The sequence below is a fragment of the Synchiropus splendidus genome, chromosome 13 (genome assembly GCF_027744825.2).
Source record: "Synchiropus splendidus isolate RoL2022-P1 chromosome 13, RoL_Sspl_1.0, whole genome shotgun sequence".
NCBI classification, from domain to species: Eukaryota; Metazoa; Chordata; class Actinopteri; order Syngnathiformes; family Callionymidae; genus Synchiropus; species Synchiropus splendidus.
In genome coordinates this window covers 4,390,836-4,414,421 of record NC_071346.1, presented here as the reverse complement: position 1 = coordinate 4,414,421, position 23,586 = coordinate 4,390,836, and the positions used below count along the sequence as shown (strand labels likewise).

The 23,586-nt window shown below is 49.9% G+C and overlaps 3 protein-coding genes across 16 annotated transcripts in view; all 3 read left to right on the top strand.

The window, feature by feature from the left end:
- LOC128769333 (supervillin-like) overlaps window positions 1-12,696 on the top strand; it is a 30,168-nt gene extending 17,472 nt beyond the window's left edge. For 6 of the 9 annotated variants that reach the window (XM_053882976.1, XM_053882974.1, XM_053882969.1 and 3 more), the window contains 24 exons: window positions 342-858; window positions 2,185-2,323; window positions 4,135-4,185; window positions 4,953-5,030; window positions 5,199-5,346; window positions 5,409-5,501; window positions 5,803-5,883; window positions 5,946-6,123; window positions 6,186-6,358; window positions 6,423-6,578; window positions 6,645-6,781; window positions 7,081-7,228; window positions 7,292-7,437; window positions 7,503-7,678; window positions 8,177-8,327; window positions 8,387-8,848; window positions 8,914-9,019; window positions 9,088-9,295; window positions 9,356-9,489; window positions 9,551-9,706; window positions 9,766-9,909; window positions 9,974-10,095; window positions 10,741-10,896; window positions 12,187-12,696. In XM_053882976.1, coding sequence (XP_053738951.1) covers window positions 342-858; window positions 2,185-2,323; window positions 4,135-4,185; window positions 4,953-5,030; window positions 5,199-5,346; window positions 5,409-5,501; window positions 5,803-5,883; window positions 5,946-6,123; window positions 6,186-6,358; window positions 6,423-6,578; window positions 6,645-6,781; window positions 7,081-7,228; window positions 7,292-7,437; window positions 7,503-7,678; window positions 8,177-8,327; window positions 8,387-8,848; window positions 8,914-9,019; window positions 9,088-9,295; window positions 9,356-9,489; window positions 9,551-9,706; window positions 9,766-9,909; window positions 9,974-10,095; window positions 10,741-10,896; window positions 12,187-12,273 — 3,947 coding nt within the window. In that variant the 3' untranslated portion in view covers window positions 12,274-12,696. Of the gene's footprint in view, window positions 1-341; window positions 859-2,184; window positions 2,324-4,134; window positions 4,186-4,952; window positions 5,031-5,198; window positions 5,347-5,408; window positions 5,502-5,802; window positions 5,884-5,945; window positions 6,124-6,185; window positions 6,359-6,422; window positions 6,579-6,644; window positions 6,782-7,080; window positions 7,229-7,291; window positions 7,438-7,502; window positions 7,679-8,176; window positions 8,328-8,386; window positions 8,849-8,913; window positions 9,020-9,087; window positions 9,296-9,355; window positions 9,490-9,550; window positions 9,707-9,765; window positions 9,910-9,973; window positions 10,096-10,740; window positions 10,897-10,997; window positions 11,020-12,186 lie in introns of all 9 variants that reach the window. The other 3 variants (XM_053882972.1, XM_053882971.1, XM_053882973.1) reach the window with 3 other exon arrangements.
- A 707-nt stretch (window positions 12,697-13,403) lies between these two features.
- On the top strand, window positions 13,404-17,426 carry LOC128769737 (eukaryotic translation initiation factor 4 gamma 3-like). Of its 5 annotated transcripts, XM_053883710.1 has the most exons (16): window positions 13,404-13,525; window positions 13,745-14,050; window positions 14,165-14,284; window positions 14,353-14,586; window positions 14,705-14,812; window positions 14,877-15,158; window positions 15,242-15,349; window positions 15,455-15,592; window positions 15,655-15,753; window positions 15,957-16,073; window positions 16,142-16,237; window positions 16,384-16,452; window positions 16,538-16,669; window positions 16,733-16,814; window positions 16,878-17,018; window positions 17,077-17,405. In XM_053883710.1, the coding sequence occupies exons 2-16, from the start codon at window positions 13,763-13,765 to the stop codon at window positions 17,256-17,258; spliced, it is 2,196 nt and encodes a 731-aa protein (XP_053739685.1). In that variant the 5' UTR covers window positions 13,404-13,525; window positions 13,745-13,762; the 3' UTR covers window positions 17,259-17,405. The 5 variants fall into 5 exon arrangements, with proteins under 5 accessions (XP_053739685.1, XP_053739686.1, XP_053739687.1 ...); XM_053883711.1 differs by lacking the exon at window positions 13,404-13,525 and having other exon boundaries at window positions 13,532-14,050; window positions 16,878-16,996; window positions 17,144-17,426; XM_053883712.1 differs by lacking the exon at window positions 13,404-13,525 and having other exon boundaries at window positions 13,532-14,050; window positions 16,384-16,398; window positions 16,544-16,669.
- Window positions 17,427-17,663: 237 nt separating this feature from the next.
- Window positions 17,664-22,800, top strand: LOC128769689 (heterogeneous nuclear ribonucleoprotein C). Of its 2 annotated transcripts, none has more exons than XM_053883618.1 (9): window positions 17,664-17,792; window positions 19,880-19,986; window positions 20,639-20,904; window positions 20,984-21,056; window positions 21,130-21,183; window positions 21,245-21,414; window positions 21,488-21,601; window positions 21,800-21,969; window positions 22,374-22,800. In XM_053883618.1, exons 2-9 carry the CDS (start codon window positions 19,982-19,984, stop codon window positions 22,458-22,460), a joined length of 939 nt encoding a protein of 312 aa, XP_053739593.1. In that variant the 5' UTR covers window positions 17,664-17,792; window positions 19,880-19,981; the 3' UTR covers window positions 22,461-22,800. The 2 variants fall into 2 exon arrangements, with proteins under 2 accessions (XP_053739593.1, XP_053739592.1); XM_053883617.1 differs by having other exon boundaries at window positions 17,668-18,309.
- The last annotated feature ends 786 nt before the right edge of the window (window positions 22,801-23,586 follow it).

Here is a 23,586-nt window from a genome sequence, read left to right as displayed (position 1 = left end):
TGGAAAAGGTAATGGAGCCGTGCTAGAAAGGTTTTTGAACACCTTAGGAATCTACCAAAATGCTGTGCCATGGTGGCAAAACATTGCCTGCAGTTAAAGGTCGGGGGCTGCCGAAAACACAGCTCAGTTCATAGGTCTTTTTGTGAGGGGACGGATGTTTGGGACGCACCAATGAAGGAGGTTGATGAGTCAAAGCTTTGTGTTGTCTTCATGTGACCAGCGTCTTGAGAGAACCTGAATGGAGCTGAGGTGGTTTGGGTGGCATTGTTGTTGCCATCAAAGCCATGTGTTGAGTCCAGTTGGAGTCCTCTGATGCTTAACTGTGATGTTCCCCTCTCCAGAGTCTAAGGAGCAGCCTGCACCTGTGAAGCCTCTCATCGCCAAGGTATCTTCCAGGACGGTGTCTCACGTGCCAAGCAGCCCCCAGCAACAGGCGCCCGTCATCCCGCCTCCTCAAACACTTCCGAAAACGTTCACGCAGCAGCCGCCTCCCACTCAGCCGAAGCCTCCCTCGCACATCCAGCCCCCGCCGACGTTTCCCAAACCGCAAGGGTTCGTCCAGCCTCTGCCCAAGCCGTACACCTACGCCCCGCCGCCGGCCGCGCCCCAGGCCCTGCCCCAGGCCCTGCCCCAGGCCCTGCCCCAGGCCCTGCCCCAGGCCCCGCTCCAGGCGCCTCCACAGACGCCACCCAAGCCTCAGTCCTTCCCACAGCCACTGGTCAAGTCCCAGTCCCTGCCCCTGGAGCAGAGCGAGGACTTCAGCCGACAGAGCGTCCTTTCCAGCGAGCTGCTGTCCCCCACTGAGTCCGGGGAGCGATCGCTCAGCATGTCCGGCAAGCAGATGTCCATCAGGGAGAGGTGAGATGTTTGAGTCAGTTACACTCTCACTCGACTTGATGTTTGGCATGATTTTTTCAAAATGAAAAATAACAATAAGCCAATTATTAGCTTGAAAATTGTTGGGATAATAACCTAGTAAAATAAATAAATATTACGTTGGTCAAAAAAATATTATGATTTTTATGGACAAAATATGATAAATAAAAACAATAACAGAGTAGTGTATAAGTACAATACATTTATTTGTTATTATTTGTTTGTATGTATTTGGTTTTGGGAGGAAACTGGAGAGTACTTTCATTTCATTTGTGTCACAAGAAAGTCAAACAACAAAGCACACAGCTCAGGTTGAAGACTTCCTGCCTGAATGGCCTCATTTCAGCGCCGTCCACTCCCTGAGAGGGGCTGACACACTTTCTGCAGCCCAGCAGCCTCATCGTGTCCCTCTCCAGCTGTGGAGAAATGACCCGGTTTCTGCTGAGCGCTATGTCCTCCACGTGACCTTGATGGAAAACAACAATGTCATCTACCGACCTGGACAAGCGTTTTACTATTTTGACTTGACTTTTTGAAGTCGTGTCAAACTCATGGCCTGGGGGCCAAATCTCGGCCGCAATCTCTTTCCAAGTAGCCTATAAGATTAAGGAGCGTCGTGCTGCCAAAATATTGAGCCTCGTCACATCAAATGATGACATCACAGGCGTTTTATTAACCTTAAAGCGCGCACAATGCGCTATTTTCACCCGCGTGTCTGCAGCTCCAAACCACAGAGCCGATCTCCTGGAGGAGCAGAGACGAGAAGCAGCAGCTGAGACCAGCTGTGGTGTCTGAACTTTAGACACACCGGCAAAAACAGCACATTTTGAGTAGTTTAATGTCAATAAAAGATGGTTCAAGTTTAGAACATTGCCTAGTTTGTTTCAAGAGTTACTCCCCAAGCTGGACCCTGTTTTCAAGACTTGTTTAGAAGTGATCCTCATGCATTTTTACTGGGCTTTCTACAGCGCAAACAGCACCACTGCACCCGCCTGTTACAGACCGCTGTGACTTATGTACGAACAAGATATAGTGGGTGGTGCTAATGTTCCGGGGTGCTCAATAGTCCTGAATTTACGATCATTTAAAATTCACCATAATCTAGTTTACAAATAATGAAAGCAAATGTTGTGGCTTTTGAAGATTACAGCCAAATTCTATGATGAAAAAAGGGGTTGGAAGACTCCAATGGGGAATAAAAACTGGAGTCCAATAAACTGGAGCAAACTGGGTCGAATCCTTCAAAAAAAAACAAGAAACAAAGTCACACTTGTGAGTCATCACTCACATAAAGATCTTCTCTCTCAGAGTGGCCCTGCTGAAGAAGAGCGGCGAGGAGGACTGGAAGAACAGGATCAATAAGAAACAAGAGGTGGTGAAAGCAGCGTCCACTGAGCAGCCGCCGCCACCGCCGCAGCCGTGGGAGGCGGAGCCAACCCAACAGAAGGTGAGTGCTCACCAGCATCCAACATGAAGGTTGAGGCTCAGACCTTGGGTTTCTATCATCAGTATTTTGTCTCAGTCAGCTCACGTCAAGTGCGAATGGATTTTAGACACCACGTCCATCTGATAATCCAGATTACACTCCTGTAGTTCCACCTAGAAACTAGCGGCTGGTGACTCCGGCTCTTGAGGTATTTCACGTCTCATCCTGACCCAGAAACGGCTTTGTCAGTAACTGTGTCAGACCCTGGTTTCCTAATGGAGCCGGATGCCTTTCACTCCACTTCACACATCAACGCCCAGATGCAGATTAACAAGCCTCTAATCTCAGCTCAAATGTCCTGCAGAGGTTTTAATGTGAATTTCAGTCGACAAAATTCTCATGGAGGCTTGTTAATCCTCCGAGTTTACACCAGCTGGACCAGAGAGTCAGTTGCACCCAACAACGCAGTCCCCTGTAAAATCATTTCAAAGATCAGATTATAATCTGTAAATTTAGATACCTTTCTACCGCCGTCAGTTAAGTGAGGAACCCTCCATTATTCCCGGCCGACCGGTCTCCACCATCTGCCGTTTAATTCCTGCGGAGCAGATTAGCGGATCACAGGAAGTCGCCCTGTAATCGAAGGGGACAGTCTGCTGCAGGGATTAACAACATGATCAGGTTTCACTTCAACACGGAGATATAATAAGATAAAGATGCTTAAGAGGGAAAACAAGGTTCAGACCTCTTTGTTTGCTCTGTCACAGCACTAAGTAACACTGAAGCCCAGCTCAGTCACTGACCGACGGCCTCCGATCTCCACCCAAAAAAATTCAAACATCGACGTTGATGGCAGAATTCATAACAAATAATCCCATGAAGCACGTGAGTTCAAACACTTACTTCAATTGTCAGAGGTCCTCAGTGACCCCTGTTATCCAGCACCTCCAGAGGTGGACACGGCTCCTATTTTTAACTCACTTGAAGAAGCGCTGGATATTTATTTTAAGGACGATGCTTTGTAATGTGGGTACACACACACACACACACACACACACACACACACTTCTGGTTCTCTCATTTTCAATGTGTTTCACTGGTTCATGATGTGTTCAGGTACGTCGACTCATCTTCACTGAGGCGGTGCTTTTTTACGACTGAAGACAAGATATTTTGTTTCACAATACAAACTCTGTAATCCATTGAAATATTTTATCATAGTCTTTATCAAACTCAGTTTGTCCTAATATTTTCCACTAATTTAATGAAATGAAAATATATATATATATATATAAAGAGAAATAGATTTTTGTGTAAATATGAATGAAATTGTTTATTTGTATTCTGAATTTAAATTAAATTTAAAAAAATACCTATTATTTTTACATGGATATTTATTGTTATTTTTATTTTTAATATGTTTTGCATTTGATTTGATCAATACTGAAAATGTTCCAGCATCAGTCAATGAATCATTTTAGGATTAATATACTTGGGCCCCTGCTGTAGTCAACACAAGTCTCTGTAAACATTCTGTATAAGACACAATAAATCAAGATTTCAGGTTTGAACTGCACAATTATTTTTTGTTGAGTGTCGCTGAGGGCTAAAGATGATACATGACATCTGAAAGTGATCAACAGAGGTGGTATTTGGGTGGAATGTTCTGGTTCCTCGGGGTCTGCCGTGTTGATCAGTGTTTTCATTGCGACATTAGTATTCAGCAGGGTGGGTCGCCTGCCTGAAGCTTGCATGGTAATCCTCCAGCCGGTCCCATTAGAGCCCCCGCCTCTCCCCCCTGACAAGTCCGTCCCCTGTGCTTATCCCCCCAGGACGAAGGGGTGTCGGTTCCAGACCAGTCTGCTGTGTCTGAGCACTTGTGGGTAAGAACGTCCCGCAGCCTATCGGCTTCCGGCTGCGCTCTTCTGGTCCAATCGCGGTGTTTGTGTGAGGCTGGCTGCCCCGCCCTGAATGGCCCCGGAGAGTGGCGTCTTTTCTCTCCGGGGCCGCCGGGTGGTTGGGAAGAGGCCAGGGCTGGAACTCTGCAAGGCTTTCTGGCTGCCGCTTTCCCCAGTGACGTGGGTTTAGCGCCGCTGCTCCTGTCTCCGAATACACAGTAGAGCACAGTCACACGTTCAGGATGAGAGGGTGAGGAGGTCAAGAGGTCAGTGCAGGTCGTGTATGAGGTCAGATGCCAGGTGTGTCGGAGGAAAGACAGGTCAGATCATGGTGATGGATGGACCCACAGGCGAGGTCACTGAGGAGTCTCCAGGGACCATGATGTTGGCTGATGATACAGTGATTTGGAATGAGGGTTAGGGAAGGAGGAGAAGATGCAGGGATGTGATGATCAAGAAGAAGATGGAAGAGGTGTCTATCTCTATGGAGAAGTTTTGGGAGGATAAATGGTTTGAGAAGAGGGGAGGCAGTGTTGGACCAGGAAAGATGGAGGAGAAGAAGAGGAGCTAATGAGGTTCATGAAGGAGGAAGGCATGAAGATGTGACTGGATGGAGACAGGAGTGACTGAATCCCGACATCACTGTAGCACGATGCTTGCTGGCTCTTTGGCCCCTCCCCCTGCTTATCTGTGCATGACCTGCTCTCCTTCTTTCCCCTTTCCTCATTTCCCATCCACCTTCACCTCCTCAGGAGCCTGTCTTCTCCTCCACTTTCACTCCTTCCATCTCACTGGGCCTCAAGTGTCAGTATGTGGACCACCACAGCCAGGTAAGGCTCCAGACCCCGGGTCTGCATGGCTACTTGGTGACCACTTCTGGGTTCTGTTTCCGTCTTCAGTGTAGCAACATCTCATGCAGGATGGAGGCTTGTGAAGAGCCATCACGCTTCACCCTCAACCTGAGCTCCAACTCTTGGTGTGTCGTTTCTTGTTCCCAGAAAGCGGACGATGAAAGTGAGGCGCAGATGACCATCGAGGAGAGGAAGCAGCTGATCTCCGCTCGGGAGGAGGCCTGGAAGACAAAGGGCAAAGGAGCCGCCAACGACTCCACGCAGTACACGGTGGCCGCGCGGATGGTCAAGAAAGGTCAGAGGTCAAGCCACCAACTCCAAGATTCCTTATGTCATGTGATGCCTTTGTGCCTTCAGGCCTGGCAGCATCCTCCTCCGTCATCAGTCCCATCCTGTCGCCGGTGTCCACTAAAGCCAAGAGCACGCCGGCCGTCACCAAACCACAAGAAGGTCAGTCACTCAGCCTTTTCTAAAACATACGTATTTTTTTATTTATAAATTTAAATAATAATATATTAAAGAGTGAGTAACAAGCTGTTTTAAAGAGTTGTTCACTATTTTCTTAATTATTATAAACTAAAAAAAAACAAAAAATGTATATAATAACAATAATAATAATATATATTTAAATGTTTATGTAGAAAAATGTATATTATATAATAAACATCTCACAAAAACAGTAAAATAAAAAATAATTATCTGACCGAATTATCAATGCCATTTCATGCACTTTTTTATTTTATTGTTCCAGAAATCGAAGCCAGACCTGACATGGAGTCTGACAAGAAGCTGGACAAGTTGGAGAACTTCTTGGGACGAATCAATAGCAAAGGTGGGGTTGAGAATCTCGGTGTGGAGTGTGAAGGTTTCACTCACCTCCAGTGTGTGTCTCAGTTGCTGGTCTGCAGGAAACCACCCTCACGGTGACGGAGAAGGCGGTGAAGGAAGTGATGAAGCTGGACGACGAGATCTTCTCCAAGTTCTACCGACGGGTGGCGGAGTTCCCGCGCCTGCCCACCAGGATCGAGATCAGCGAGGACTTCGATGCCATCTTCGGTTCTCAGAGTCCCATGTGAGCGTGAAGGTCTCAGTTTGGATCCCCAGCAGCCATGAACGCGTCGTCCCTCCCTCCAGGTTGGCCTCGGCCATGGTGCGGCACAAGCGCTCGGTGCGTCCGTCCAGGAACGTCCAGGCGTCCAGGAACCCTCTGAAGATGCTGGCGGCCAGAGAGGACCTGCGGCAGGAGTACACCGAGCAGAGGCTGAACGTGGCGCAGCTGGAGAGCAAGAGGATGAGGAGCGAGAAGAGTGAGTGGCTTCCGTGTCCACGGCTCGTGACAACCAAAGAGGTCTCACCGTCTCTCCTGCTCAGTGAACAAAACCTCGGAGTATTCAGAGGCGGCTCTGGCTGGACTCGCCAGTAAAGAGAACTTCAGCAGCGTGAGTCTGCGCAGCGTCAACATGGCGGAGCAGGCGTCCAACAACAGCGCCGTGCCGTACAAGAGCCTCATGCTGATGCAGGTCAAAGGTGAGAGTGTTTTCACGTGAAGGGATTGTCGCAAGAGAAGTCTAAACTGAGCTACATGTGCTTCAGGTCGGCGACACGTTCAGACTCGGCTAGTCGAGCCAAGAGCGTCTTCGCTCAACAGCGGCGACTGCTTCCTGCTGGTGACTCCGGAGAACTGCTTCGCCTGGATCGGGGAGTTCGCCAACGTCATTGAGAAGGCGAAGGTGAACATCTCCCATCCTTCTAAATGACCGCTGACATTTGCAGCCTCTCTTCCTGCTGCTGGTCGCAGCAAACCAACTCTCACTCGCTCCCTGTGTTCGGCCGTGATTCTCTTCCCACACAGACTGTCATGTTCGCTGACACACTTGTGTGCTTCCTCCTCACGAGCCCACAGCCTGGTTTCTTCCCCCCACAGGAGTTGTGCTGACAAATATTGGTTTTCCTGCTCGGCCTCCGCTTACAGCACCGTCTGCTGCCGTGACTCGCCGGTGGTGTTATCTAACCAGCTTCCTGTCTCCAGGCGATGGACCTGGCCACGTTCATCCAGTCGCAGAAGGACATGGGCTGCAGGGCGAGCAGAGTCCAGACCATTGAGGAAGCGGTCGGCAGCCAGGGCCCGGACGCGCAGGAGTTCTGGACGGTCCTGGGAGGACAGTCTTCTTACCAGCGTGAGGATGAAGGAGCGTCTAACCCGAGGTTTGAGGGTGTGGTCTGAGCTCTGTGTGCCACAGCCGCAGGCCCGCCGGAGGACGACGAGCAGTTCGAGAGCGCCATCGTGGAGACCAACTGCATCTTCCGCCTCCTGGACGACAAGCTGGTCCCGGACGACGACGAGTGGGGGAAAGTTCCTCGCTGCTCGCTCCTGGCACCGAAAGAGGTCCGCGGCTTCTGAGTTAGAGACGAGCGTGGACTGGTGGGGCTTCAGTGGTGTTTCTGCTCCAGGTGCTGGTGTTCGACTTCGGCAGCGAGGTCTACGTGTGGCACGGGAAAGAGGTGACGCTGGCCCAGCGGAAGGTCGCCTTCCAGCTCGCCAAGCACCTGTGGAACGGCACGTTTGACTACACCTGCTGTGACATCAACCCGCTGGATCCTGGGAGCTGCAACCCGCTCATACCCAGGTGGCAGGCTCTTCCTGACTCTCACTGTCGCTGGCTAGGGATGGGGGGCTTCGGAATTTCAGGAACTTAAGTATATATTCAGCTTGATGAATAATAACAAAAGGTGATGTTTTTCTGACAAAGAAGTTTGTTTTACAGAAAGGCAAGAAAGTGACTGACTACTTGCATCTTGGGTTTTTACAGCTCTATACAGAGAATTATTATCCCAAAAATAACAAAAACATCATGGAAACTGTTATAAATCCAAATTTAAAAACATATAAATGCACATCAAGCTGCACATGGAGGGATTTCCTACACTTCTGACTGCACCTGAATGCATCTTACCTGTGTTAGAGGCCTCTACGCCGGTGAGAAGACGAGACATCAATGATCAATTCATCATGTGATTGTTGGAAACAAGGCTGAGCAACAGTTGGCGCCACAGTTAGGCTTCAGTCAGTTGGGTGTATTCTAGCTGAAATGAAACTTGATTCTGGCTCTCTGTTTGTCCATCAGAAAAGGTCAAGGTCGACCCGACTGGGCCGTTTTCGGGAGGCTGACCGAGCACAACGAGACGGCGCTGTTCAAAGAAAAGTTCGCCGACTGGACTGAGGCGAAGACGCCGCCTCCGCCAAAGGAAGCCGCGGAGCCGGTGCCAGAGCAGAAGGTGCAGCCTCTCATCCTCAGTCGGCTCATGGCTCCAAATTCAAACGTCTCGTCCCTCAGAGTCAGGCTCAGGCGGCGGCAGGAAGAGAGTGTCGGCCGTACGACGCCTCGCTGATGCTGCCCGTCCTGCAGACCTGCATCTCCACCATCCTGGACGGGCTCAACGTCGGCAGAGGCCACGGCCCCGTGGAGAGCGAGGACCACATGAGGATTCAGGAGATCAACACCGTCTCTGTGGACGTCTGGCACATCCTGGAGTTCGACTACAGTCGTCTTCCTCGGCAGAGCATCGGCCAGTTCCACGAGGGCGACGCCTACGTGGTGAAGTGGAAGTACACGGTCAGCACCTCAGGTCGGTCCACCAGCGAGTCACCTGCCACATGTCACCGCTGGCCTCTCACCTTCGGGCCCGGGAAGGAGAAGTGCTGCTACTTCTTCTGGCAAGGACGACACTCCACCGTCAGCGAGAAGGGCACGTCGGCGCTGATGACGGTGGAGCTGGATGAGGAGCGAGGAGCGCAGGTGCCGGGATACTTGAGACGTTCCTCGGGTGGATGGCGCTGCTGAACTCATGGCTTGTGTTGCAGGTGCAAGTCCAGCAGGGGAAGGAGCCTCCGTGTTTCCTGCAGTGCTTCAGCGGCGGTATGATCGTGCACGCGGGCAAGAGGGAGGAGGAGGAGGAGAACACGCAGAGTGAGTCCAGAACCCTTCACTTGTGAGAGAGAGCCAGTCCAAGTCAGCGGGGCCCTGTCTGTGCTCAGGCGAGTGGCGGCTGTACTGCGTGAGAGGCGAGGTGACGGCGGAGGGACACCTGCTGGAGGTGGCGTGTCACTGCAGCAGCCTGCGCTCCCGGGCCTCCATGATCCTGCTGAACATCAACAAGGCCGTCATGTTCCTGTGGCACGGCTGCAAGACCCAGCTGCACACCCGCAGCGTCGGCCACACGGCGGCGCACAAGATCAAAGAGCTGTCCGTCTCCAGAAGGTCCCAGCCTCCGCCGGACTCGTGGTTGACGTGTGTGTTTCGCAGGTGTCCCCTGGAGGCCGGGCTCCACAGCAGCAGCAAGGTGACCATCCACGAGTGTGACGAAGGGATGGAGCCGCCCGGGTTCTGGGAGGCTCTGGGGAGGAAAGACAGGAAGGCGTACGACTGCATGCTGCAAGGTGAGGCCACGCTCCCCAGCCTTTCATTCTCAACATCAGTTCACCTGTCTTTTCTTTTCAGATCCAGGCAAATTTAACTTCACCCCGAGGCTCTTCCAGCTGAGCAGCACTTCCGGGGAGTTTGTGGCGACCGAGTTCTTCAACCCGTCGCGAGCTCCCGAGCTGGTCTGCTCTCTGCCCTTCCTGCAGGAGGAGCTTTACAACGCAGCACAACCAGGTGAGCGCCACTCTCAAACCTCCCTCAAACTCAAGTCCAAATCCCTGTCCTTCCTTCAGCCTTGTTCCTGGTGGACAACTTCCACGAGGTCTACCTGTGGCAGGGCTGGTGGCCTCAGGACAGCGAGAGCACGGGCTCCGCAAGAATCCGCTGGGACGTCGACAGGAAGTGTGCGATGGAGACGGTGCTGCAGTACTGCAAAGGTGCCGCCAACCGGCCGAGCCTGCGCTGCAGACTGATATTAAAAAACTCTTTTCACCTTTTTAGAAAAGGGCGACAAAAAGACCCAGAAGTCGTATCTGATCCACGCGGGACTGGAACCTCTGACCTTCACCAACATGTTCCCCAGCTGGGAGCACCGGGAGGACGTGGCCGAGATCACAGAGAAGGTCAGACTTTCACCACTTTACGCTTTGTAGTAGGTGTAATAATCAGGGGTGGGATTCCATTTAAAACAAATCTTGTTCATTGGAGAGTTTGTGATGAACTAATCTCAATTCATCGCAGTTTAATGGTATCAGAATACTTGCCACGAGAAGCCACATTTTTCAATTTGAGTGAATTTGGTTATATTACTGAATCAAATGATGGACCCACACATACATTTAAACCACAGAATATTGTTTATTTTCTATCAGTTTAGCACAATAAATCACGATGGTGGCTGTACTCAAGTTTTTATATCACCTTATTTTAACTAAAGCTCTTCTAATGTCTTGAAATATTTGTATAAGAATTTCAAGTCCATTCAGAGTGGTGGAAACCCTGGTCAATGTATAGTGAAAAACCTCCCTGAACCAAAGCAAACAGATGCTTTTGTTTGCTTTTGTTCAGGGATTCCTCCATGTTTGTTGTTGTTGTTCTCATCCTTGCTGCCACGTGTCTTGTGCATCAGTGTGATCAGGGGACCAGGAACTCCTGCACTGACAAAGGTTCCCTGTTGTTAAATTAAAATAAATATTTTTGTTGTAATTCATTGATCGTAATGAGCTTGTAAAAGTCCCATCCCTAGTAATAATACTCGCATTGTGCAGGAGGCTGAAGTGTGTAACCAGATCATCCTGGTGGAGGACGTGTTGGCCCGGCTCAGTCAGAACATCTACCCTCTGGCCCAGCTGCAGAGCCGGCCCCTGCCGGAGGGAGTGGACCCGCTCCGCCTGGAGATCTACTTGTCCGACCAGGACTTTGAGGTCAGTCTAGTCAACAGCTGAGCGCGTTTGTCGCCGACATCATCGCCGTCAACAGAGCTTTAAAGACTCACTCATTCATCCATCTCACCCTCGTTTCACAGAGCAAGTCTTAGACGGATGCAGGTAAGAGCAGTCGCTCACGTTTGCACGAGCAGTCTGTCCTCTTTTCACTCACTCTTTTCTCTGGCGCGACGAGACACGATTCCGTCTCCTCCGCTCAGTCGCTCGTGTCACGCCTCACCGAAATGGATGAGCGGAGAAGGAAGAGGAGAGGGAGCAGGTTAGTGGGCAGGAGAGAGGCTGAGTAGGAGGACAATGAGGGAGGGGGTGGACAGAGCAGTAGTGTGGAGAGACGGATGAAGAGTGAAAGTGAGTGGGTAGGAGAAAATAAGAGGCCATGGATGGAGAGAAGATATAGAGGAGTGAAGGATGGCAGCAAAGGAAGGAGCAGAGTGGGAGAAGCGAGGGTAGTAGAGCAAGACAAATGTAGGAGAGGGGTCATGGAATGTGGATGACATGTCAAAGCCAACTCCCATGATGCCTCAGTAAAGCTTCAGAAGTTGCTATGGTAACAGGCAACGACAGAGTCACTACCAGGAGGTTGTTGTCACGTGATCGTCCACCTCTATTTCACTCTGCCGCCGCAACACTGACCTTTCACCTTTCACCCTGAGTCTAGCTGTGATTTTGCTGAGTCACTGTCTGTGTGGAGCACGACCCCTTTCACCTGAGTGTCTATCACAACTTTGAGGTCGCCCAAAATGTCCTCAAAAAATTTAAACTCACAACAGGAAGTTAATTCTTACTGGCGTAGCAACATGCACCCACACATTTTCTGAGCTTTCCCCCAAAATGTGGCACATTAAAGAACATTACAACGGCACTTAATGCAGCACTGAGTGTGCGTGACATTTTTAACTTCACAATATTTTTGAAAAACTGACTCTAAAGTATATAAGAAAGGGCAAATCTGTAGGGTTACTTGTTCTGCCTTGTAAAATGACAATTAAAAAGGTGCACAGAAAGAGCTCTGGATTCTAGTGGCTGAGAAAATAGTCACAAATAAACATTTATTTATTATTTAAACATATATATTTATTTTAAGTCATTCTGGGTATAAAATCAAATGTGATCTTTCAAGTCCTGGTACTGTCTGTGAGAAAGTTTGATTTATACTGTCAAGGTACAGATGTTCACACGGTCGCACCGGAGGGTTCTCGAAACCTTTCCACAGACGCAGCGCCCCTCACACCTGACCCTAACTTAACCTTCTGTCCCGATCTGCTCCAGCTCGCTTTAGAAATGACAAGAGAAGAGTACGACCGCCTGCCGGCGTGGAAGCAAGTGAACCTGAAGAAGTCGAAAGGACTGTTTTAAGGAAGTTTTGAGGATATAATCCAACACTGTGACGACAACTGGAGAGGAGAAAGGACGACGAGGCTGGAGACCCCCGCTCATCTGTGCTGTTACGACGTAGAAACGAAAGCCATGTTCTGACCGTGTACCTGCCCCTGTGGAAGCCAGTGACTCCCCGCGTCCGAGTGCCAAGCTGTGTGACTGTATATATTGTGTTGTTTTTAATACATGTGCGCGTTTATAACTCTCCAGTGAAGGCCACAAAAGCCTGTCGTTCCTCAGCGTGACGGAGACGTGAGAGAGAAGCTGTATCTAAATATCGACGGGATGACGGATGGATCGATGAGTTGGATTGTATAGTGCCTTGCTTTTTGTGTACAGTTTATATACAGAAATTCTAGTCTGCATTTCTAAGAACTTTGTGATAAAAGAAATAGATGCTGATGCTCAAGTGGGTTTCTGTCGTTTCTTCGCCTCCCGCAGCTACGTCGCTACATGCTAATTCACGTTAACTAACCTGCTGTTTTGGTGGCATTTGCTTCACATATAGAAAAATAATGTGACTCTAAACTGATAAACATAAGTCGCACCTAGCGCTAATGGCTCGATAAAAGGCAACCTTGAGTCCCACTACGTACGTATGCTACGTACGTCCACATAAGCTAGTCTTGTCCAGTTATAAGCAACTTCTTGATAAACAAGCTCTTTTTGCAACTGGAAAACCGGACGAAGAGAAAACGTTTGTTTCTACTGCTGTATTTTATTTACTCAAAACGTCTTGTTTACATTTGGGGAAGCCATCTTGGATTGTGAACTCGGTGTGCAGTGGATTCGCCCACTTTCCGACTGGGAAATCCTCCATCACGCAACACCAGCTTCCTGTTTTTTCCATTAGCCCCATGATAATTCTTTAGCTCCTAAAAATCAACAAAGGTAACTTAAAGCTTTAATAAATCGAAACAATGAAACTAAGCTTTAGGTTTTCCGCTTCCACCTAGCATGATGCTAACGCCTCATAATAGATGTTGCTGCAGAGACAAGGAGACATTTGTTGGCAGCTCTTTAAGGAACATTAACTTGCCTTTAAGTCTTGGTGAGCTGTTGAAGCACAGAAGCCAAAACGTGTATATTTTTGCTTTGATCCTGTTCAGTTTAAAGACAGGCTTCACAGCAGTCGGAACAGCAGTGTCAGACAAGCTCCACGGCTGCTAGTTCTTTATTAGCAAAACTGTCTGGAAGAGATAAAAGTCGGGCGACTGTGACCTTAGTGTCCGTGAGTATAAGACCTTTGCTGTCCGCTAACATTTACTGGTTGAAAAAGAACCAGCACCATTGTAACTTGCTATAAAGGACGGTCAAAGTTTCCATAGAATGTACAATTTAGGATCCAGACTCTGTTCAAGTATTTAGGCCACGCAGCTTAGGTATAACTTGAGGCATCCACACGCTGAACTGAATCCTCACTTTCTCCCCAAAACACCTCCGTCCTCAGCCGAGACCTAGAACTTCAATGATGCAGCACCGTGACAAAGAGCCGAGGGAGGAAAATGGATGGGCGGCTCCGGAGAAGACTTTGGACAAGGAGCAGTTTAAGACCCAGGAACTGCTGAAGCAGTTTTTCCTGATCCTCAACGTCATGAGCTCCGAAACGCTGAAGCAGCTGGTGAAACGGGCCAAACGCCTGAGGGTTGACACAGAGGAAAGACTGAGGGGAGTCATCAACATCATTCAGGAGAAGGCCATGTCTGAGCCCAGCAGGTCGGAAGCTTATGCCAAGATGTGTTGCCACCTGATCGGGGTAAGTTGTGCCTCAGGTTTCCCTCTTCAGGATGAATGTCACGGATTGGTGGAGCGTCAGTGGTCGCTGAACTTGTGTCCTCTGACGGCTCAAATGTGGCGTGTTCCTCCTCAGATCAGTGTCCAAAGCTCCACTGAGCCAGGAGGGTTGGTGACCTTCCAGAAGCTGCTCTTGCACCAGTGTCTGACAGCGTTTGAGAATGTTCATGACAGGAACATGCAGACGGAGCGAGAGGTGAGGGTTCCAAAACTGCACCAAGAGAAGCAGTTTCGGAATAAGGTGTGGTTTTGAACCCTCTTCAGGAGGAGAAGTGGTGCGTTCCGGAAGAGCTGGAGGAAGCCCGGGCGGAGGCGAAGAAGCGATTTGAGGGGAATATCAAATTCGTGGGCGAGCTGTTCAAAGTCAAGCTCATCAAAGTCGCCATCATGCACGAGTACGTCTCAAGGCTTCTGAACCATTCGGATGAGGTGTCTCTGGAGGGCCTGTGCCAGCTGCTGCATGCCATCGGGAAGGACCTGGACTTGAGTCGGGAGAAGGTAAGGTCAGCACAAGGCCGGGATTTAAAGACGTGTGTCTTCACCCCGACTCCATACGGCCCATATTCACAGTGTAACATGGTGTTTTAAACGCAACATTATCTCCTGATCTGGTCAGCAAGTCCTCATGGACCAGCACTTCAGCAGGATGGACAGGATTGTTACAGAGGGGAGAAGCTCCCCCAGGATCAGCTACATGTTGCAGGATGTGATGAACCTTCGAAAGGTAGTCGTAAAGAAACGGCTCCTCGTCTGTAGAAGTGTCAGCCAAACCCTTCATGCTTCCCCAGAACCAATGGGTGACAGATGGAGCTGAGACCTCCACCCAGAACCACCGCAGTGCAGAGCAGGTGAAGCAGCAGCGGCAGGACGTCCCCTTCGGTGATTCCAGGTTTGGTCAAAGGAGCAGATGGAAAAGAGCCCAGAGACGGAGGGATCGCTTCAGACAGTCGTCCTCTGGAGAACAAGATGCCGTCGGTGAAATCCACTGCCAGAACAAGGCTGAGGAGCCGCGACATGCTGAAGAGCAGCTGAGGTCTGCAGGAGCCAAGAAAATCTCAGAGAATGTCGAGGTTTGTCAACACCATTAAATGAGCGTTTAATGCTTCAAAAATTCACCCGACACAAACCTGACGTGTCCTGTTTGTGTCTACAGACGGGTGAGTCAGAGTTTTCAGAAGAGCTGGAGGAAAGGAAGGACGGTTCCCCAGAAGTGATCTCTCAGGTGGACACGCAGATCCGGGACGAGTGTGACTCCAGCAAGGTCTGAGCTCCGCTGTGCTCCGACAGTTACTCTTATTTCACTTCAAAACCAAAAACCTCAGCTCAACAATGAAAGTCAGTTGATGGATCGTTTCCGCTCACACAGACGGTGGAGTCTGTGGAGTTTACAGAGGAGTCGGTGAAACACGAGGCGAGTCCTACAGAAGGGACCACTCAAGAGGAAACGGAGCTCCAGAATGATTCGGACCATCAGAATAGTTCTGATTCTTCTGATTCCCTAAAAGTAATACACGTCTTTCCAACATGTTTCTGATCTGACACTAAAATTCCTGTCTATGTCTCCAGGTTCCGACAGTGGAGTCAGGGAAAAGAGAGGTGAGACCCACAGAGGTGACCACTCAGGCGAAGATCCAGGATGACTCGGACCACCAGAATACTTCTCAGGTTTGTGGTCTTCTAGTTTGCACTTGAACATCAAAAGTAGCTCTGAGGGTGAATCAGTTGAGGGTAGCTGCAGTTCCTTCAGGTGCCACTAGACTTCAACTCTCTTGTCCACATACTTTATCTCCCTAAAAATCATTCCTTAAGTTTTCTTGTCCACATACTTTATCTGGGTCTGACCTGTCTGACCTCATCTCATCATTCAGAAGAAGACAGTGCTTGGTGAGGAACTTCAGGAAGATGTAAGTGCATTTAGTTCTGCAGGACAGACCCAAGAAGACTCCACAGTTCAGGACATACCTGGTGACCAACATACTGCTGAGGTCAGCAAGGTTTGCCCTCCTTTCTGTCTGTTTTCATTGTCAAAAACGTGTTTTGTCTCCAACTATAGTCAGAGTTTTTGGAAGAAGCCAAGGAGAAGAAGCACAGCTCTCCTGAGGACACCTCTGTGGAGGTCCTGGAGCAGGTGGACCACCAGAGCAGCAAGGTCTCAGCTCCTCTGTTCTCCAACAGTTCCACATTCAGCAGCTGTTATTCCTAAATCTGTCGCTGTTCCACCACGTGTCCTTGTCGTGCACTGACATTTGTTTATCTTAACTGAATCCAGACATTAGTTTGTGCCCCTTCCTGCAGACTGTGGAGTCAGAAGTGGGTCCTCAGGTACAGGTCCAAGACGATGAGCAGGATTCTGACAGTGCTGAGGTTTGTCATGTGCGACAAGCCACCATTAAAGCTCTTGCCAAATTTAGTGTTGATCCAAAACAAGTCGCTGATATTGAGTGTGTAGTTTCAGGCCTCTGCTGAGCAGAATGGGAAGCTGCGTGTAGAGACCAGGATGAGCTCAGAAGACCTGACCAGACACCTGGACAGCATGATCCAGAGGCAGGCCAGCAACAGGGAGATTTCTGACTGGATTGAGGTGGGCTTCACGATTTACCTTTGACCTCTGCTGTCATGAAACACCCTCCTTTTCTCTGTGAAGGAGAACCTGGACCCGCAGCAAACCTCCTCCTCCACGTTCGTGAGGAGCCTGATGACCTGCATCTGCCGCTCTGCCATCAGCTGTAAGTCCCACCGTGGGCTGCCCTCACACCAGTCCCTCCGCTGTGATGTCCCTCATCTCTCAGATCAGAAGATCTACAAGGTGGACATCAAGCTGATCTGCCTGAGGAGGAGGCTCCTGTGGAAGTACGTGGAGGGTGAAGAGAAGGAGCTGCAGGCTCTGTACGCCCTGCAGGCCCTGATGGTGAAGATGAAGCACCCGAACTGTGAGTGGCAAAAACCCACCCCGTGTGCCTGGCCTCACTCTTCCCCTCCTCTGAACAGATCTCATGCAAATGTTCTTTGACGAACTCTACGAGTGCGACGTGATCTCCAGAGGTGCCTTCTACAGGTGGGAGTCGAGCCGGGACCCCGGCGAGCAGGACGGCAAGGAGGCGGCGCTGCGCTCTGTCGCCTTCTTCTTCACCTGGCTCAGAGAGATCGTGGAGAAGTTGGACTCGTACTAGATTTTTATCCACATTTTCATCCAGCTGGAAGTCAGTTCTTAGCCCTAAAAATCATTCCTTAAGTTTTTTTTTTTTTTTTTATAAATCTATGTGTGCAAAAAAAAAATGCTTTCTATTGTTATAGTAAATGTTTATGAGACGTCAATGTTGTGTGTAAATAAAGCCAAACTCTCCCATTGTTTAAATGAAAATAACATCCAGAGGTTTCTTTATTAACATTTGTTTAAAACCACAATGAAGTGTCATTTAAAATCAGTCGTAAGATACAATCGCAACCTATTCTGAGCGAGGTTGAAGCTGGTTGGATTTACTCACTTGGGCGCCACTGGCGCGGCAGCCAACCAGCGAGCCGCGGTCACTGGGACGAGCCGGTGGGATAAAACAAGCGCCTGCGTGCTGCGCCACCGAGACCCCGCTTGCTGCTAGCGGAGTTAGCTCGGCGGCTAGGAGAGAAGGTAGCCCGCAGCGCCGTAAGGACGACCTAACTTACACAAATTTTACCCAAAGCAAGACATTTTACTCGTACAGGTCGTGGTGAGTATTTTGTTCCCAGCTATTTTTCATTTTTCCCTTTTTGTTTTGTTTTTGGATTTTTTTTCCACCGAGCCTTTTTCAAGCAGAGCGGGCTGTTGCTAGCTGCTTGCTAGCGAGTTAGCTGGCCAAGAGACGCTGCTTTTGGATGCACAGTAGCGCCATTTCCTTTCTTTTTCACGCAAATACGATTGTCTTATTTTTGCGATAAGTGCAGTGGAGACTTTTCGACACCGGAGCCCATTTGTTTGGCTGGATTTTTATCATGTTAGAGCTACGCATAGCCGTTAGAGCCATGAGTCATTCAAGATTGTCGACCCGACCGAGTTTTGCAGGGTTTTTTTCGAACTCTTGAACTGGTGCTGTTGAGATGTGAAGTGCACGGTTCTGTATTTTTCCATTGATGGTTGGATAACGTTAGCCAAGCTAGCTGGAGCCCTCCAGGGTGGCGCCGGGCCTGTGTTGCACACTCTCACCTCGGGGTGGCGCTGTCCTGGCGTGTGAGTTGAGGATGGTTTAGGTAAATCTTGAATTCACGAGTTTCTCGAACTGATCGGATGTTTGTCTGTGGATTTTTCAAACAAGAAGGAGCCTTCATTTTTCTTGTTGTACCACCTAAGTCACGTGTTTCACTTCAGCCCATTGAGAGCACACATCGACCCAGACACATTCACGTGAGATAAAGATAAATAAAGCTTTGCTGTTTAAGATTCAGCCTTTAGTTATGTTAACTGTATGATCCAATGAAAGAACAGAGCAATCATCAGCCCATAACTTCTCCTCTGTATTTATCCTCCCCCCCATTAAGTCAATGTACATGAAACTTTACACTTACACTTTCTTAATTGTCATTGCACAAAAACATATCACTATATTATGGCAACGAATTTTCGGTCTGAGTCCTCCGGTTTCCAAAAACGATATGTCCAAAAATAAATAAATATGAGACAAATACGTATCAGAAAGATGTACAAAAAATACTAAATATAAACGAATAAATACACAACGTAATACACAATATTCCTGCCAAAACTATCACTCAACAGGGATTTAAAGTCTCAAGCTAAAGCAATGTTCTCTTGCTTTCTGGCTCAACACCAATCAGTGTTCTCTTAGCAGATGATTGTATTTATGAGAATGTCTCTGCCTCCTAGCGACACATGTTGGTTTTACTGCTGGATCCGTGTTGTACTAGGGCTTCAGCTCTTACAGCTGAGCAGGTAAACAAGGGAGCTAAAGCAGACATGGCACACGTGTGACAGGATCCAATATTAGTCTGGCCTAGTTGAAAGATCAAGTCTGCTAGTGGGACAAAGTGGAGCCTCTTGAAACAGCAGGTTTTTATCAACCCCTTTATTATTTACATTATCATTTACTTTTTGTCTTTATCCAGTTTTGATGTTAGGGCTGCAACTGTCCTTCAAATATAAACGCATGTCTGCGCAGTTGTCTGACCTATTTAACTTGTTTTTACCAGTTGAAATGATGGTGTATGCCTGTGATGTGGCTCCTGCGTCGACTCTAAATCATGATGCTGGTGGACATTGATCAAATATGTGGATGGAACCTGGTGGTTTATGTCTTTATTTGATATGTAGTGACCAAAAGCGCGGCTGCAGATTTGGCTGGAGGCTAGTGGCCTGCATGTTATCAGGCTGGTGGCAATAAGCTAAAGCTAAAATGCTATATTATGTTTAAATGGAGATTCTTTTGGCAATGTCATATTAGATCTTGATTCATCATCATTTCTATTCAACCATGAAAAACAAGTTAAATAGGACAGAGATTGGAATGTAAACATGACCATATGGAAGTGTTGGAATCTGAAAAGGCAGCGAAACTTAAAAAAAAAAAAGCCATTAAAAATGACCACTTCCTACATCAATCTCCTGCTCACTCGAAGTGTAGTCCTGGAGTGGAGCCACCTTCATGTTATGATTATGAAAGCAGGGTTGATAGAAAAGCGCTCCCCTCTTCCATCGCTGTTTGTTTTCCTAACACCACTGTTCTTCCAATCGCGGCGCACAGGTAAGCCATGACTCATCGTAACCTGCTCAGCTTGACTGAGGTGTGTGTTTCTGTCGCCCCAGTCCCAAAATCACGAGGGGCGCAGGTGAAGGTCCAGACACCAGCCCAAACTGAAGCCCACAGTGTCACAGCTCAGACAGACGACAGCCCTGCACACAGACGCTATGGAGTGAGTGACGACCGTTCCAATCCCAGGCGCTTTCTCTTGCCGCCAATGTTTTCACCAATGTTCTGTGCTGCCACACCGCACGCTTCTGCCTGGGGCCGTAGAGAAGAGTCGGTTTAGGAAAACGTCTGCGCTTAATCAGCGGTTCCCTTCAGGATCCTGGTGTGGAAAACCAGACAACCTCAGCTGCTAGCATCAATACACTCACTGAGTGAGGCTGTTTCTTTGTGTAGCCCCCTGCTGGTCAACGTATAGAAGTTCGCCCCTGTTGTCTGCAGCGCTTCAGCCGCTCTATTCTGGACTGAAATATCAAACCTTTTCAAGGAGGAATCCTCTCTGTGAGGCAGCTGTCGACATGCACGGGAGCTTCAGTTAGTCACCGTTACTGGCCTTTATCTTCGACACCAGAGACTGTTCCACTGTCTCCCCAGCTCACCACCAGTCAGTCATCTACCGACAAGTTATCGATCCATATCCAATGAACATGTTGGAAGAACAGCAGCGACTTGGGCCACTGTTTCCGATATTGTCCTCGGTTGTTGTGCTCTAACTGCAAACTTCCCCTCCGACAGCAGGCCCGTCCAGTTCCGGCCTCCTCAGCCGCCCGGGTTCATAGCCGGCCGCTAACCTGGTGTCCGTGTGTCTCCCCCGCCAGTCGCTCGCAGACCTCCAGCCTGATGGCCAGCAGCAACATCACCAACAAGACCGACCCGCGCTCGCTCAACTCCCGGGTCTTCATCGGCAACCTGAACACCGTGCTGGTCACCAAGGGCGACGTGGAGGCCATCTTCTCCAAGTACGGCAAGATCGTGGGCTGCTCCGTCCACAAGGGCTACGCCTTCGTGCAGTACCTGAACGAGCGGAACGCCCGTGCCGCCGTCGCCGGGGAGGACGGTCGCATGATCGTGGGACAAGTGCTGGGTGAGGACGGTGCCTCTCTGGCTCGGGATCCAACCTCACCACTGGGTTGACTTCTACTTCTTCTTCTTCTTCTTCTCAGACATCAATCTGGCTGGAGAGCCCAAACCGCACCGGTCTAAAACCACCAAAAGGTCAGCCGGGGACATGTACAGGTGAGTCATGTGACCCCGACTGTGCTGGCGACAGATTCAGCTTCTCACTCTGCGTCTGTTGGCACGTCCACAGCAGCAGCTCCTCGTTTGACCTGGACTACGACTTCCAGAGAGACTACTACGACAGGTGAGTCTTCTGAGGAGCGTCGGCATCCTCCGGCACCGCTCACACTCTCTCCCCCCTGCAGAATGTATTCCTACCCCTCCCGCGTGCCGGCCCCCCCGCCCCCGCTGTCCCGGGCCGTGATCCCGTCCAAGCGCCCGCGGGTCAGCATCAGCGGCGGCGGGAGCAGCCGGAGAACCAAGAGCAGCTTCTCCTCCTCGTCCAAGAGCAGCCAGAGGACCTCGTCCAGAACCAGTGAGTGACCTCAGCCCAGCGTCGCCGTGAAACGCCGACGGAAATGAAGCTGTGAGATGAAATGTTTCCGCAGTGAAGATGGACGAGCTGCAGACCATCAAGCGCGAGCTGAGTCAGATCAAGAACAAGGTGGACGACCTGCTGCAGAGTCTGGAGCGGATGGAGAAGGACCACAGCAAGAAGTCTGGTGAGGAGGGAAGGGAAAATAAAGCCAGTCATGGAGCTACGTGATGGGTTGGAATGTAGCATGATGATGATGAAGATGAAGAAGGGGGGGTGGACTTGTTGAGAATTAAAGACAGAAGATGGAAAAGGAGCCGCAGTAGCTGTGGGCAGCAGGTCTGAACTGGAGCAGCCTGGTCTGAACTGCTGCTGTGGCCCACAGAGAGCAAGAGTATGAAGACGGAGCCTGGAGAAGTGACATCGCCGCCTCATTCAGGCAGCAAGGACGACGGCCTGAAGAGAGAGCGCAACAGTCAGGAGCTGAACGACTCCGAGGAAGGAGAGGAGATCGACGAGGAAGAGGAGGAGGGAGACCTGCTGGAGGAGGAAGAGGTGAGCGCATGTGTGGCTTTCTTCCTTCCTTTCTCTCTTCATTCCTTCCTTTCCCTTTCTTTCTCTCTTCCTTCCTTTCCCTCTTTATCATTCTTCCTTCCTGTCTTTCTTTCTCTCTTCATTCCTTCCTTTCCCTCTTCCTTTATATCATTCTTCCTTCCCGTCTTTCTTTCTTTTGCGCTTCCTTTTTCTTCCTCTCTCTACCTTTTTCTTTCTCTGTTCCTTCTTTCCTCCATCTTTCTTTCTCTCTTCCTATCTTTCTCTTTTTTCTTTGTCTCTTTCTTCCTTCCGCTCTCTTCTCTCTTTCTTTCTTGTCAAATTGGGAACACTGTACTCTCCTGCCCAGTCAGGGGAGTCATGTCCCCGCACTCTGACCCCAGGGTTGATGAGTCTCTGCTGTGCAGATAAAGGCGGACGATGACGACGAGGAGGAAGAGGAAGGTGAGCACGTGGACGGAGACGACAGCATCAACGGCGAGGACGACTCGTAATCCGGAAGGAGGCGTGCGGCGCCCTCTGGTCTCTCAGTAGGAACTGGCACTCCTGTTTTAATCTTTCCCGTCGACCCCACACGAGCATGACGCACCGACACGCACACTTCCTTCATCCCAAACCTCGAGGATGCCGTCGTTAGCTTCTCTTTTAACAAGCCGCTATTACCAAGTCAGCGTGTCGACGCTCTGTCGGCCATTTTGATTTTAGTCTGTTGGGTTTTCTCTCATGGAGTTTGTTTGTTGTGTGTCATTGTGTGTCTTTGTCGGTTTTTTATACTACACATCTCCGTTTAACTGTAAAGGAATAAATTGCAATAAAATAATTAAAATTCCAGAAGTTTCCGTGGTTGTTGACCTCGTAGATGTTTTATTCCTCAGTCCAGCTACTGGATGGGGCTCATCCCATCTCGTGCACCATCTTCCCCGGCTCGGAGGTCCAGTAGTAATGGTCGTGGTGAAAGGCCACGCGGACCAGCTGCCGGTCCAACCTCCCGCCCAGCAGGCGGGGTCTGTCCTCCAGCTCGTCCTCGTCCATCTGATGCAGGTTCCCGGACTTGCCGTCGTCGGTGGAGTCCCCTCGGGGCAGCAGGAGACTCTGCGGGAGCCGGTCTGAGATGATGACGTTTTCGATCTCGTCGTCCGCGTTGCCCACTTCCAGGGCGTCTCCCGCCGGGCAGCTGTTGAGCTCCTCCGGCCGCAGAGGCGCTCTGTTGTACATCAGGAAGAACGGCGTGCGTTTCCCGGGAGCCTGTGGGGAGGGAGAGATCAGAGCCTCAGGTTCCACTGAAAATCCCGTGTGCAAATTTGATGGGAATCTCTTGAGCTCACCGGCGGCGTGATGTTGATGTCGTAGACCACGCTGGGGAGCTGCAGGTCCCAGTCGTCGTGCTGGTTGTTGACGTATTGCCACAGGGCCTGCTTTATGGCTTTGGTTGTCCGAGCAACCTGAGCAAGTCAGAACAGTCAACGGCTTGTGAAACCTTTCCACCGCGCACGTTACCTTTCTGTTCTTCTGCGGCCGCAGCGACGTGGACACCGAGTGTCTGACGCTCAGAGCCGCGAAGATCTTCTCGTTGAGCTGCAGACAGAGCACAAACAAGGACTCAGCTCCGCATCGCTGAGT